Source organism: Batrachochytrium dendrobatidis, assembly GCF_000203795.2.
Source record: "Batrachochytrium dendrobatidis JAM81 unplaced genomic scaffold BATDEscaffold_13, whole genome shotgun sequence".
Classification (NCBI taxonomy): Eukaryota; Fungi; Chytridiomycota; class Chytridiomycetes; order Rhizophydiales; genus Batrachochytrium; species Batrachochytrium dendrobatidis.
In genome coordinates, this window is record NW_006281111.1 from 387,138 (window position 1) to 399,387 (window position 12,250).

Below are 12,250 nucleotides of genomic sequence, written 5' to 3' on the forward strand. Positions count from 1 at the left end.
ACCGACTTTTTGACTTCTATCGATAAGGCTGTCGCAAGTGAGCATGAATTTGGAAATGTAATCGATGAATGCTCTTCCATTCATCGCTCTCGTACCAACTCCATATCTACTTCACTGCCCTCGGACAATTTAGATGGCCAAAGGGTCATTCTGCATGGTAAGGCCTGTTGTCTTGACATGTTCTCACCCAAAAGCCGCGGTTTCACTAGATTATACTATTTGGATTGGCTCTGTTCTGATCATTGAATCCTTCTGGACTGATATCATACTTTAAACCTTGCTATTGATATATTATTTCCAATATGACTATAGTTATGTGCGTGGCGTTTCATCATAGGTATGATCGTTCTCTATACAGTAATGTGCCAATAATATTCATTTTCAAACTTCATTCACTAAATTGCGTACATTAAAGGAATGGCCCTATAGTAGAGTATGTCCATCCGCCATTCCCAAATGTGGCTCACTTGAGGAGGGTCACTGATTCGACTGACACAAAAATCGCCATAGAATTGCCCGAAGAATGGTCGTTTATGGTGAGTTTGGATTCACAACTTTAATGGCTTTTGAATTACTGTCGTATCCACGTACAACGAATCCCTTTTCTGTATTCATCTTGCAGACTCATTATTTTGCTTTGGAATAGACAATGCTTAAATATTTGTTGTGTCTTGCTATTAGATATTGATTTTAATTGGCACTCTCAACTCTTTTACACAGCGCCCATCATATTATACAAACTATAGTTTGAACTGCAATCATCCCCTTTTCCTTTTTTGCATAGTCATACACTGTACAACCACCAAGTTTGAAATCATATTTATCCATTGCAATCTAGATATTGGTTGGAATGTTTTGATATTGTCAAACTTTGTCCAAACTCGTTTCACCCTAAAACTCGCAGATACGTTGCGTTTTAGTTCAAAAAACCAAATGTTGCACGTCTCAAGAATGCAACTATACATGTCAATCATCCAATATTTAATATTCTATTTGGGGAGTTGAAGATTGGATAAATGGGATTGGCTGGAACAGAGTTGTAGCCATCCATTCAGTTTTTATACAAAAATGACTACAAAAACCAGTAAGCTAAAGAATTCAAAAGACACAATGCTGTTCAGCAAGTATGCTGAAAACTGGCACCCATCATTGCATGAGACTGACTATTTATCATGTATTTTGACATCCTTGGTGTCTTGCGTGAATACTGCTGTAAATCATTTATACTCGCGATTTTTTTATTTGCATAATAACTCTGTACTGAATTTGGACACATGCTAATGTTAATCAACCCTATTTTAGCCCTTTATGTGTCTACCAGATGGTGCACATGCTTCCGAAGAAGAGTTTATTTGTAAGCTGAAACATAATTTAATGGGTTCAACAATTTGCATACCCAATTTTACCAACCAGTATCTAACCTAGAAGCTTGATAGATTTTCACCTCCCTCCGGTTCCTGCCTGGAAAAAATACCCTCAGTCAACCTTGTTTGGCTTGGCTTGCTTTCGTCAAATTAATGCCGAGGTAGTTTTGTTTGAATCAATAATTTGAATGTAATATTTGCGCAACTCCTCGATCTTAATACAAAGTGAACCCACGTTCTGCATTTTAACCTTGCATATTGAATAGGATTTAGTCAATAAAACGGCTGATGTTACACGAACCAAAGTTCAAAAGGCCGTTGTTATAATTGCTACCCAGCCAATCCTTGGTTCCATACGCAGCAAGTTGGGACTTGTAACACAGGCTTTTTTCGCACAGCGAGATTTTACAAAAATCGAAATTCTGGACGTAAGTATCTAACTATATCAATGCAATCAATAAGCATGCCGGATGTTTTTACTTTACAAATATACCAACTGATTTATTTTGTGCTATGCATCAATTATAAATTATCAAGACATTATACGAAAATTTGGACACTTCTGTCAAAATGCCCTTTGCAGACAACACTCTGTATTCTGGAATTTCTTTGCGAGAGCTTTTATTTAAATTTCGACATAAAACTTTGCAGCTTGTAAAATTACTGTTGTTGAGAAAAAGGGTAGATACACATGCTGCACCTTTGAAAATGGTTGTAGTTGTAATTGATGTCTTTTTAATCTAGCCTGTTTTGCAATTTTAGATTTTGGTTTTTGGACAAAAAGTGGAGCGATTGTCGGCATACCAGTATGGATTGATTTCACTTTTTCCAGGTTAGGATATTCATCATTTTATGTTTTTATGCTGGTCGGTCATTGATTTACTGTGGTAACACTTGTTTGTATATTAATATAGAGCTTTTGAGGCATTTGGAGGATGTAGGCTCTCCAGAATTAGACAACGTTGATATTAAAATAAGGCCACATAGAAGATCTACTCTTTTGTCTTCTACAAGATCCATGGATCTTCTCAGGCAGTATCATTCTGAGGCACACAAAGCAAAAATGATTCAGCTTGGACATCCACTCAAAATATTTGGCAAAGTGTGTTGATATAGTCCAAGTTTGTGTAGTATCATGATTAATTTGTGTAATGTAATTTTACCATACTGAATTCTTGAATTTTAGAACTCCTTCTTTCAGCCTTACATTCCACTTCAACAGATTGATTTAATCATGTCGCCAGAAACCAAATCTTTTCTTGTCGGGACAAGCAATTCGATATTCACTCACCATCGCGGATGCAGTCTGGACGCAGTGGCTTATGTGAGTAAAGTTTGGTATTGATTGTAATGCGCCTGGGTGTCATTTAGAGTAGCTTATACTCTTGTGTCGACTGATTTTATTAACAGGCCGACAGCGGAAATCTTGAATTCCCCAATCCACAAATGGCGCAGCTAGTCAGCTTAACTGCTGCCGATCGCAAATTTATGGATGGCAAGTATAGTATTGCACCTAGTTGCTGGTCTGATCTGTTGATGTATTGTTTTGACACCCCGATTTACATGAAATATGCATGTTACCAGAGCTATTAAAACCATTGCTTGCAACATGGACTGCCGAAGGTAATATTTTCAACTCATTTTATTGTTATGGGTTTTAAAAGGCTCCAATTTTTTTAACATGGATGATCTAGATGACATGACTATGAATCAGCAAATTGAGTTTGAGGGAAGTGACGAAGATATCAGGTCAAGGTTTGAAGTTTACCTTACACAAATGCTTGCTTCAGTAAAGTATAATCATGATACATTGCCATCGACCTTGGAACCTGGAGCAAGTAAGTATTCAATATTGCGCTGCCAAGTGTAGTTACTCGGTAAATTAACAATATTCGTGCCATCGATATACAGAAAAACTTGACTATGTTTCAGAGTATCACATGCCATTCATCAAAGCATGGGAAGCTTCAGATAGCTACCATACATGGATGAGTGTTGTAGACAAGGACGCGCTTCAAATGATCAAGTACCGTCATTGTTTTATTATATTATTGAGCTGTGATTTTTTGGTATTAGTTTACTAACACGGTTTAATGGGCTAGTCCTGGTCACCCATTCCATGGATATTCTGCCCTTGGTGAAATATCAACTCATTTTTCTGCAAAGCTATCTGAATTTTCTCGAACAATTTCTCCTGTGCAAAACAATCTGGCAAAGGCCATTTCAACAGCTTCAGGAACTGTGACTTCATCAGTCACGGATGCGGTTACTATCATGTCGGATCCTGCGCAACAACAAAATATACAAGGTATAGTGCAGCTCAATATGCCTTTATTTCATGAAATAAATACATTTGAAATGTATTCATCAGCCGTCAAGTCTGACTGCTCTGCTTGTCTCAAAAACAATGCTTCCTATCGGATGAACATATAGCCTCTGCAAATCAGCTTCTCGGAACATTTTCTGCTTGGTACTCACAAAAGCGTAAAGATTGGGTAAGTTTTGCATTCATTCGAGTTTGCCATCATGTCCTGAATCCATAAACTCCAGTTTTCGCGCTCTGATTTGTAAGTTGATTCAACATTTTAGATTCCAAACACTGCAACGGCTTCTGGTTTATCCCTAGAAGTAAAGGGGGAAGACACGGAGGAGGGCTATCAACTTCTTGAGGTTGATAGCCAGCAATCCTCTCCTGCCTTGGCAATCAAGGCACACGTTCTTGAAGATTTGACACCTGAAAGCCCTGAGCTCCCCATTCTTTCAAAAACTTCTATTAGCGCTGCTGATCACAAGGATCCAAGCCTCCATAAAGGTGCTATGCAAAATGATAAATCTGATACTGCCATTTCATCAAACCAATAAAATGGGAAACCCCAAATTGATGTTTAAGCGTAAATCAAAAGGCTACTTTCTAATATGCTTTGTTAGGTTGGATTTATCCATAACCAAATCATGGACCTTGATTTATTGTGTAAAAATACAATTCTTGATACCATGCAAACTTTAAAAAATTGTGTCTGATATAATGGGTTTGAATCGAGACTTACAGCACATGGTGTTTCTTTATCCATCATCAAATAATTGATCAGTAATTGATCCTTCTTGTATCTGTTACCCTTTTCAATCCATTACCAGCTGATTTTGACTAAACAGATGATGGCAAATGTGCAAATGGTTGATTCTAGGATTGCCCAAACCTCCAAGTGATTTGGGCAAAAATACATGATTTTAGCCGGAAACTCCAATTGAAAAGTTTTGATTAAAGTTGGCTTGACTTTCAAGGCTAGTTTGAATCCAAGTATTGAAGATGGGAGAAGAAGAGAATCCGATTGTAAGCCTTTTGGTTCTGTTGATTGGCATGGGAATTGTAATTCGATAGAGATTCATGGATTCCCTACACTGGCTGCTACCCATTAGATTGCTAAATTTTACTGGCTTAATTGATCCATAAGTCGGATGGTGTCTGTTTAGCTTGCTGTTGTAGAGTTGAATAGTTGTACAGTCTATTTTCTGATTGAGTTTTTGTTGATATGAATATTTGGTAGGTGTTTATGAATATTTCCATTGGTAAGTTGAGTCTTGAAATGGTAGGCTTATGGAAGTCTCGAGCTCAGCTGCACGACTATTCATAATAGTGCCAGACTTGAATTCAACAACTTTTGATTCCAATCGCAGATCTATTCATATCCTGTTTTCACGACTAGTATACTAAAAACTTTCCACACTATAATGTTGTATTAAACCAATTATGGAATATATTTACAATTGCTGTATGATGCAGGTGGCCAGCCAGGTAGTTTTGTCAGAATATGCTTTTTATGCAGTGTAATATTTTTAAATAACCAATCTAGTACCTTGTTGATGTAAAACTGGGTTTAATGTACTAGCTGGACGAATCACAATGGAGCTTTTCAAAGATGTCGTTCCAAAGACTGCAGAGAATTTCCGGCAGTTATGCACTGGAGAGTATAGGTATGTGTTTACTCGAGTATTCGTGTTGGTGTACTGTGATTGTTGGCTGAATGATAGACGACTCGAATAGAATCAAAGATATCCCTCAAGGATTCAAAAATTGCCAGTTCCATCGGTAAGTCGTACATTCCAAGCTGTAGCTATTTAGCATGGAGATCGTTTGAATAAAGTCTTGAATTGCAGTGTTCACTAATTCCATTTTTAGTGTAATCAAGGGTTTGTTCAATTAGTTTTAAGTGTGTCAATGGATACTTGTTGTACTGGGATTGAGTTAATCTTGCATATTTTCAAGATTTTATGATTCAAGGAGGAGATTTTCTCAAGGTAATGATCGTGGGGTTTGATTCATTTAAAAGGCAGGATTATACTTGACTAATCACTTCAACTTAAACCATGCATACCCATGATTTTTAAATTGAAATGTCTGGCTTGCTGGGTTGTACTAGGGTGACGGCACTGGAGCCACGAGTATCTACGGCGACAAATTCCCGGACGAAAATTTTCAGCTTAAACACAGCTCAGCTGGATTGCTTTCAATGGCAAACAGCGGACCAAATACAAATGGATCACAGGTACCATTTAGAGATTTAAATGTGGTTTTGGACACATGCTGGTCACTTACATGTGTTACTATTACCAGTTTTTCATAACTTGCGCAAAATGCGATTTTCTCGATGGAAAGCATGTTGTGTTTGGTAGAGTGATTGATGGACTTTTAGTACTTCGCAAGATTGAAAACGTACCAACGGGTGCTAATAACAAACCAAGAGTAGGTTTTACTGTATGCAGACACGATCCGTATTGCTTTTTAAAGCTCAATCATGCCAACTGAGTTTTGGATGTATGAATTTAGATGCCAGTAATTGTTAGCGAGTGTGGTGAAATGTAATTCAATAAAAGCGAGTTGAACAGGAAATACTTTGAACATTCCATCTGATGTGCACTTGAACTGTGATGAGATTGCCAAAAGCTTGGAAGCTTTGCAGCTGATCTCGTGATGTCAAGTGCGGATTGGCGCTGTTTGACCGAGTTTTCCCATTCTGTCATTAGCTGTAGTTTAAAGCAGTCTTGCCAACTAGTCAAACACTTTACTGGAATTATTCAGCATGTCAGCCAATAATCATCTGCTCTGGACTCCTCCCCACCCAGAAAAGTCCAATATGATCAAATTCCGGGACTTTGTGAACAAGAAACATGGCCTTGGTTTGAGTTGAGTGTGCATGGATGATCTATGGTTCAAAGTCTGCGATTGAGTGCTGACCGTTTGGCTATGAATCTTACATTCAGAGTCGTATGAAGAACTGCGCAAGTATTCTGTTGGGCAGCTTGATGACTTTTGGTCAGATATTTGGGAGTTTTGCGAAATCAAATCATCTACTCCATATACCGAGGTACAGTTAATCTGTCCACCATTCTGATACCAAGTAACTGGTGTATTAACCAATAGCGGTTGATCTGCATTTTAGGTATATGATAAATCAGTCACCATGGACAAAATTCCAAAATGGTTCAAGGTAGGCAAATCCATGATTGCTGCTGGCATCTTTATCCACCATTTGTCCAAATGTAGTATGGATGGCTTGTTGCTCTGGTGGTTGACTAGAATCTCTTTTTAATTTTTCTACACAATATTAGGGCGCCCGGTTTAATTATGCCGAGAATGCTTTGCGTCGTACGGACACTGGAGCTGCCATTATTGCTGCAGGTTCGGATTCGTTTATACCTATTCACCCCTTTTCCAGACTAGTTTGTTACTATCATTGACATCAATATACAACGAGTTAGGTGAGCAAGGTGTTGGTAACATCACTTCATTTGAAAAACTCAACGCGGATGTCGCTCGATATGCTAGCGCTCTTCGCAGTCATGGTGTTGGTGCTGGAGATCGTGTTGCCGCATATGTTCCTAACTGTACTGAGGCGGTATGTGGTGATTTAATGTAGATGCTTGTTATAGTTTGAGCGACTTACTAATGCGTATTATTATAGGCTACATTTATGCTTGCTTCTGCAAGTATCGGTGCAGTTTGGTCATCTGCATCGCCTGATTTTGGAGTTGTTGTATGTATCTAAAGCTCTAGCTTGAGTCTGCGTATATTAATGTTATTTTGAATCAGATCGACCATGTTGCTTTTTATTGATATTCTTTGATCTATACGTAGGGAGTTCTTGATCGCTTTTTACAAATCCAGCCCAAAATCCTTATATCTGCCAATGCTGTGTACTACAACGGTAAAGTGCACGACCACATAGGAAAACTGCGCGAGGCGGCAGAGGGTCTTTTGTCTGTCGAAAAAGTTGTAGTGATTCCTTTTGTTCCATCCCATCCCACCAATCTTAGTACCGTTCGGAATGGGTATGGTTTTGATTGTTTCAGCCAATGGGTGGTTCTTACTTTTGCATATTATGATATTAACAAGGCTTGGCTCATTCATTACATTGTAGAGTGTCGTTGGAAACCTTTTTATCAAGCGCGACCACTACCAAGCATCAGTTTGAGCAGCTTCCTTCTCATCATCCATTGGTTATCTTGTTTAGCTCTGGAACTACTGGTGCGTATTCATTTCCATTAAATTCTACTTTTTATGACAGTTCTTATTGAATGTTTGATATTGTATTTTAGGAAAACCAAAATGCATTGTTCATTCTCATGGGGTATGTCTTGAACAATCAATTAGATTCTTGCGTTCCCTACGCACTCGTGTCATTTGCACATAATCTGATCCATTTTCAACTAAATACATAGGGTACTTTGATTCAGCATCTTAAAGAGCATGTTATTCACGGATCAATGGGGCCCAAGGATATTTTCTTTTATTACACTACGGCAAGTTTGATGATTTATTTAAACGATTCCCGTGCTTGAGACTAATTTTATGTTTGACTCACGCTTCCACTTGACAATCTAGACTGGATGGATGATGTGGAATTGGCTTATTAGGTGTGTTGATATCTTTAAATTGAGATTATGGCAAAATGTTTTTGGCCTGGATTGTATGCTTTAGTATTATAAACTAATATTTTTGAGATTGTAAACTGTATAGCGGACTTGCAGGTGTGCCATGGGTTGACTGTTATTTTTACTTGCACACTGTTACTAATTGATATGCTATTTCAGCTGGCGCTACTATTGTTTTGTATGACGGAAGCCCATTTAAGCCTTCTCCTGCTCATTTGTGGGATTTGATAGACAAGCTGGGGTGTGTTGTTTTTGAGCTTCTATTTCTATTATTGGGATTTCTTAATTTAACATTTTTGTTTTTGAATTTAAACAGCATCACCATTTTTGGTACTTCAGCCAAGTACATTCAGAGTTTGCAAGAGAATGGTTTCAAGCCAGGTACTTGTATCAATATTCATTTGTGCACACATTTCATTACGCGCTGCAGCTAGTTTAACAGTATTGTGTTTTGGTTATTTCACAGCCGAAAAGCATAGTCTTTCTACTCTGCATTCAATTTACTCTACAGGCTCTCCACTTTCTCCAGAAGGTTACGAATTTGTTTATTCGTCCATCAGCAAGAATGTTCTTCTTGGATCCATCACTGGCGGAACCGATATTGTTTCTCTGTTTGCTGGTCACAACTGTGCCGGACCAGTATACCGCAGCGAAATACAATGTCGTTGCCTAGGCATGGCTATTGAGGCTTGGGACGAAAACTGCAAAGCAGTGTTCGATGAACCTGGAGATCTTGTATGCACTAGTAAGTAGATCTCGCTAAAAACCTAGACAGCTTTTTTGTTATAAATTTATAAACGCATTTATTTCAATTGATTGGTTGAATGTAACTTTTACTAGAACCATTCCCTGCTATGCCCGCTTTCTTTTGGAATGACGAGGATGGTCAAAAATACAGAAATGCCTATTTTAACAAACTTCCAGGTACGGGGTTCAGTCGTTGGTTATTGAATCATATATATGGAATGCATTGCTTGCGCCAGACTAATGCTACCATGCTTAATTTAGGTGTTTGGTATCATGGTGATTTTTTGATTGTCAACTCTGTTACTGGAGGAGTCGTTATGCTGGGCCGCAGGTATTTGTACTTTTTTGATGGTTGAGCTGCCTATGTTTATTTACACCTGTGCTTGTATTCTTAATTTTTCATTCGACAGTGACGGTACTCTTAACCCTAACGGTGTACGGTAAGCATTTGATTTGTTTGATCTATTCAAGCCAAAGGTTTGTTGGCAGGATATATTGCATGTGATTTTAATTGCCAAATTGCATGATGTATTACTCCACTTGACTGTACTATAGGTTTGGAAGCGCCGATTTGTACAATATTAGTAAGACTGTTATTTTGGCGTTTTGTACAAATTGGTTTGTCTAGTATCTTATTTTGATTTTTTATCAAGTGGAATCGTATCCCGAGGTTGCCGACAGTTTGGCTGTTGGACAAAAGCGAGGTGACGACGAGCGTGTTGTTCTTTTTTGCTTAATGGCGCCTGGAAAAGAATTTAATGAGGACTTGGTCACCAGGATTAAAGCTCAGATTCGTACCTTGCTTTCTCCTCGTCATGTTCCTGCATTCATTCTTCCAATCAAAGAGATTCCTGTAAGTACAGTTTAGCTTTATATTTAATTTGACTATTATGTAGATTCACTATATCTTTAATTTGGATGCTATCTAGTATACTTTGACTGGGAAAAAGGTCGAGGTTGCTGTCAAGCGCATTCTTTCTGGTGAGACGGTTGTTCCCAGCAGCTCTTTATCCAATCCAGACTCTTTGAAGCTTTACTATGGTATTCCTGAGCTTGCTTAATTATGAGTACAGTTACTTGAAATCAATTAAACCAAGTTGACAGCATCCAAATCATTATTTGCTTGAGTGGTGTGTTGGCTAGAAACGAACTGTTTTTTGTTGGCTTATATTAGATTTGTACACGGTGTCCATCTACCACCATATAAGCATCGATTGTGTTTATTCCCTAGTGGGCGGCTGACTGGACAGATTCAAAGTTTGCCAACGCTCTATAGATTATATTCCAACAGAATAGATCTTGCATTTTGATAGATTAATAGCTTAAAATTTAGTTTATTTGAAAAATGAGTCGTATCAAATTGTTTGTAAAACAAAACCAAATATACTATTGTGTCACTGGCCTCGTTCTACTTGTTTTTTACACTGGTTTAAATGTAGTGGCCATCACGGTATGCTTATCCAGCAGCAGAATTAAGCAGTTTATCATCAGAAGTGTGAGCTACATTCGTATTCTTGCTCTTTTTTTTCGGTGTGGTCGACAACGTAGATTCTAGCTTATTGTCACGCTTTCTTTTTGAGCTTGAAGATTTGATTGTTTTGGGTTTGGCAGGCTGAACTGATATATCGATACTTTGTTCCTTAGTGTCTATTTCATGGTGAGTAGGTGTATCATGGTCTTTGATACATTCTTCAACCGGCTCATCCACTTCATCATTGAATACAAAGTGCGTAGGTTGAACAGTTTCGACACCAGTCATGTCATTTCCAAATTCGACGGGTTGAAGTACAGTAGGCATAGGCAGGCCAGTCGAATCAATCACGCCGGTATCCGTCGGATGACTAGTCAAAGATCCAGAGATGGCAAGCATTTTATTGGCAGTAATTAGACTAGTCATAACAACCATGTGAGTAATAAAATTTAGTCAATTTACTCTACAGATTTAAACATTCAATGCAAGGCAAAATGTGGTGTACTTTAAAGAAACATACCTGTCTACGGAAAATTTGATGATCGAGTTGGTAGCAATGAACATTGTGGAGTGATCAATCGCAGATTCAAATTTCCATGCATAACCTTCAGCGTCCCAGCTAAACTTTTTGTTGCAAATATGGCTTGAAGGAATGGATGTATTGAATACACCGTACACAAGCAAGCCGATGTGATCTGGCGAAACTTTGTTGACAACACCATCTACAATAAAGTGTTCAGCAAACAGCCAATTTAAAAATCAATATTCAAAAACAAAACATTAAGATTCAAACAGCCGTGTGCTTTATACATCATTCAATTGATATTGAAAGCACTAGTTGTAAATAGATCCATTCAATAGTTTCAAAATTAAATGTACATACAAAGTATCGATCCAACTTTGGGAGAAAACAATGTGAATTTGGCTTGAGCGTTGAAGAATATAAATGGGCTTTCGTTCATAATATGACCGTTTTTAGTAACAAGTTTTACATTCTCATAGGCCAATACAACTCCATCTAGCTCAGCAATATAACTGTTTTCGAAAAAAAACATGGATCAGTAATCAATGAACGAATAAGAGTTATTACGGATAGTTGGTTAGCCAACTAAAAATATAGATTCAATCTACATTTCAATGAATATTGACCATCTTGTACTTACCGCATAATAAAAGTATTGAGATAGTTTTTGACACCTTCCAGCGGTGTAGTAATAAATGATGGTGATATGCAAATTCTGACTTGGGCTTGAATCTGAACAAACGGAGATTCCAAAAATGGTGTTGACTGTTCCTTAGTGATAGTATGTATGGCAGCTGAATGCATTAGTGAGTCGAATGCCGATTGTACTGCTTCTGATGCCGAGGGTTTGGACTCTGTATGTGCATCTAAACTGCCTTTTTTTGTTTCGGCGGATAGAGCACCGACTTTTTCCATGTGTTTCAAAGACTTTTGAACCATGCTTTTGGAATCAATTGGCATGTATTGACTGAGTGGGAATGTATGCCTATGTGTAAAGTGATTTGCAGTAGCAGTTTGTTTTTTGCAGGAACAACTCGACCAATATTTTGGTTAATTTATTCAAAGGAAAAAAATTCTGAATTGGTGATTTTCTAGATAGATTTTACAGCCAATCGCAAAATCTTTTTGGACATTATTAGATGAACTGAAGAGTGTTTTAATTTTTATCGGATATAAGCATATGCGTCGGTTCAATCTGAAATGAATACTCACAAT

At 37.9% G+C, this 12,250-nt stretch overlaps 4 protein-coding genes across 4 annotated transcripts; 3 read left to right on the forward strand and 1 right to left on the reverse strand.

Annotated features, from left to right (window-relative positions):
• Window positions 1-1,308: 1,308 nt before the first annotated feature.
• BATDEDRAFT_91587 (uncharacterized protein) lies at window positions 1,309-4,226 on the forward strand (the record flags this gene model as incomplete). Its single annotated transcript, XM_006681707.1, has 14 exons — window positions 1,309-1,354; window positions 1,437-1,525; window positions 1,631-1,792; window positions 1,902-2,018; window positions 2,127-2,196; window positions 2,279-2,466; window positions 2,551-2,688; window positions 2,775-2,880; window positions 2,949-2,987; window positions 3,059-3,202; window positions 3,276-3,390; window positions 3,467-3,672; window positions 3,798-3,859; window positions 3,954-4,226. 14 exons carry the CDS (start codon window positions 1,309-1,311, stop codon window positions 4,224-4,226), a joined length of 1,755 nt encoding a protein of 584 aa, XP_006681770.1.
• Window positions 4,227-5,265: 1,039 nt separating this feature from the next.
• BATDEDRAFT_30657 (uncharacterized protein) lies at window positions 5,266-6,225 on the forward strand (the record flags this gene model as incomplete). Its single annotated transcript, XM_006681641.1, has 8 exons — window positions 5,266-5,336; window positions 5,407-5,451; window position 5,520; window position 5,552; window positions 5,629-5,660; window positions 5,783-5,908; window positions 5,977-6,105; window positions 6,190-6,225. The coding sequence occupies 8 exons, from the start codon at window positions 5,266-5,268 to the stop codon at window positions 6,223-6,225; spliced, it is 441 nt and encodes a 146-aa protein (XP_006681704.1).
• Window positions 6,226-6,391: 166 nt separating this feature from the next.
• On the forward strand, window positions 6,392-10,150 carry BATDEDRAFT_91397 (uncharacterized protein). The gene is made up of 19 exons (XM_006681708.1): window positions 6,392-6,545; window positions 6,624-6,727; window positions 6,803-6,850; window positions 6,972-7,041; window positions 7,122-7,258; window positions 7,325-7,396; window positions 7,498-7,691; window positions 7,781-7,887; window positions 7,959-7,990; window positions 8,082-8,166; window positions 8,454-8,535; window positions 8,611-8,675; window positions 8,761-9,039; window positions 9,135-9,218; window positions 9,303-9,372; window positions 9,452-9,481; window positions 9,597-9,625; window positions 9,695-9,894; window positions 9,971-10,150. Exons 1-19 carry the CDS (start codon window positions 6,443-6,445, stop codon window positions 10,100-10,102), a joined length of 1,923 nt encoding a protein of 640 aa, XP_006681771.1. The 5' UTR covers window positions 6,392-6,442; the 3' UTR covers window positions 10,103-10,150.
• A 347-nt stretch (window positions 10,151-10,497) lies between these two features.
• BATDEDRAFT_91398 (DNA-directed RNA polymerase I subunit RPA43) lies at window positions 10,498-11,974 on the reverse strand (the record flags this gene model as incomplete). Its single annotated transcript, XM_006681763.1, has 4 exons — window positions 10,498-10,930; window positions 11,033-11,234; window positions 11,396-11,547; window positions 11,676-11,974. 4 exons carry the CDS (start codon window positions 11,972-11,974, stop codon window positions 10,498-10,500), a joined length of 1,086 nt encoding a protein of 361 aa, XP_006681826.1.
• Window positions 11,975-12,250: the final 276 nt, after the last annotated feature.

Bases quoted from the DNA above. Each gene is read 5' to 3' on its own strand.
- BATDEDRAFT_91397 (XM_006681708.1), top strand. From the start codon at position 6,443: ATGTCAGCCAATAATCATCTGCTCTGGACTCCTCCCCACCCAGAAAAG. The intron at 7,042-7,121 runs GTTCGGATTCGT...ACAACGAGTTAG, and splicing joins AGCTGCCATTATTGCTGCAG to GTGAGCAAGGTGTTGGTAAC. The intron at 7,259-7,324 runs GTATGTGGTGAT...GTATTATTATAG, and splicing joins TTCCTAACTGTACTGAGGCG to GCTACATTTATGCTTGCTTC.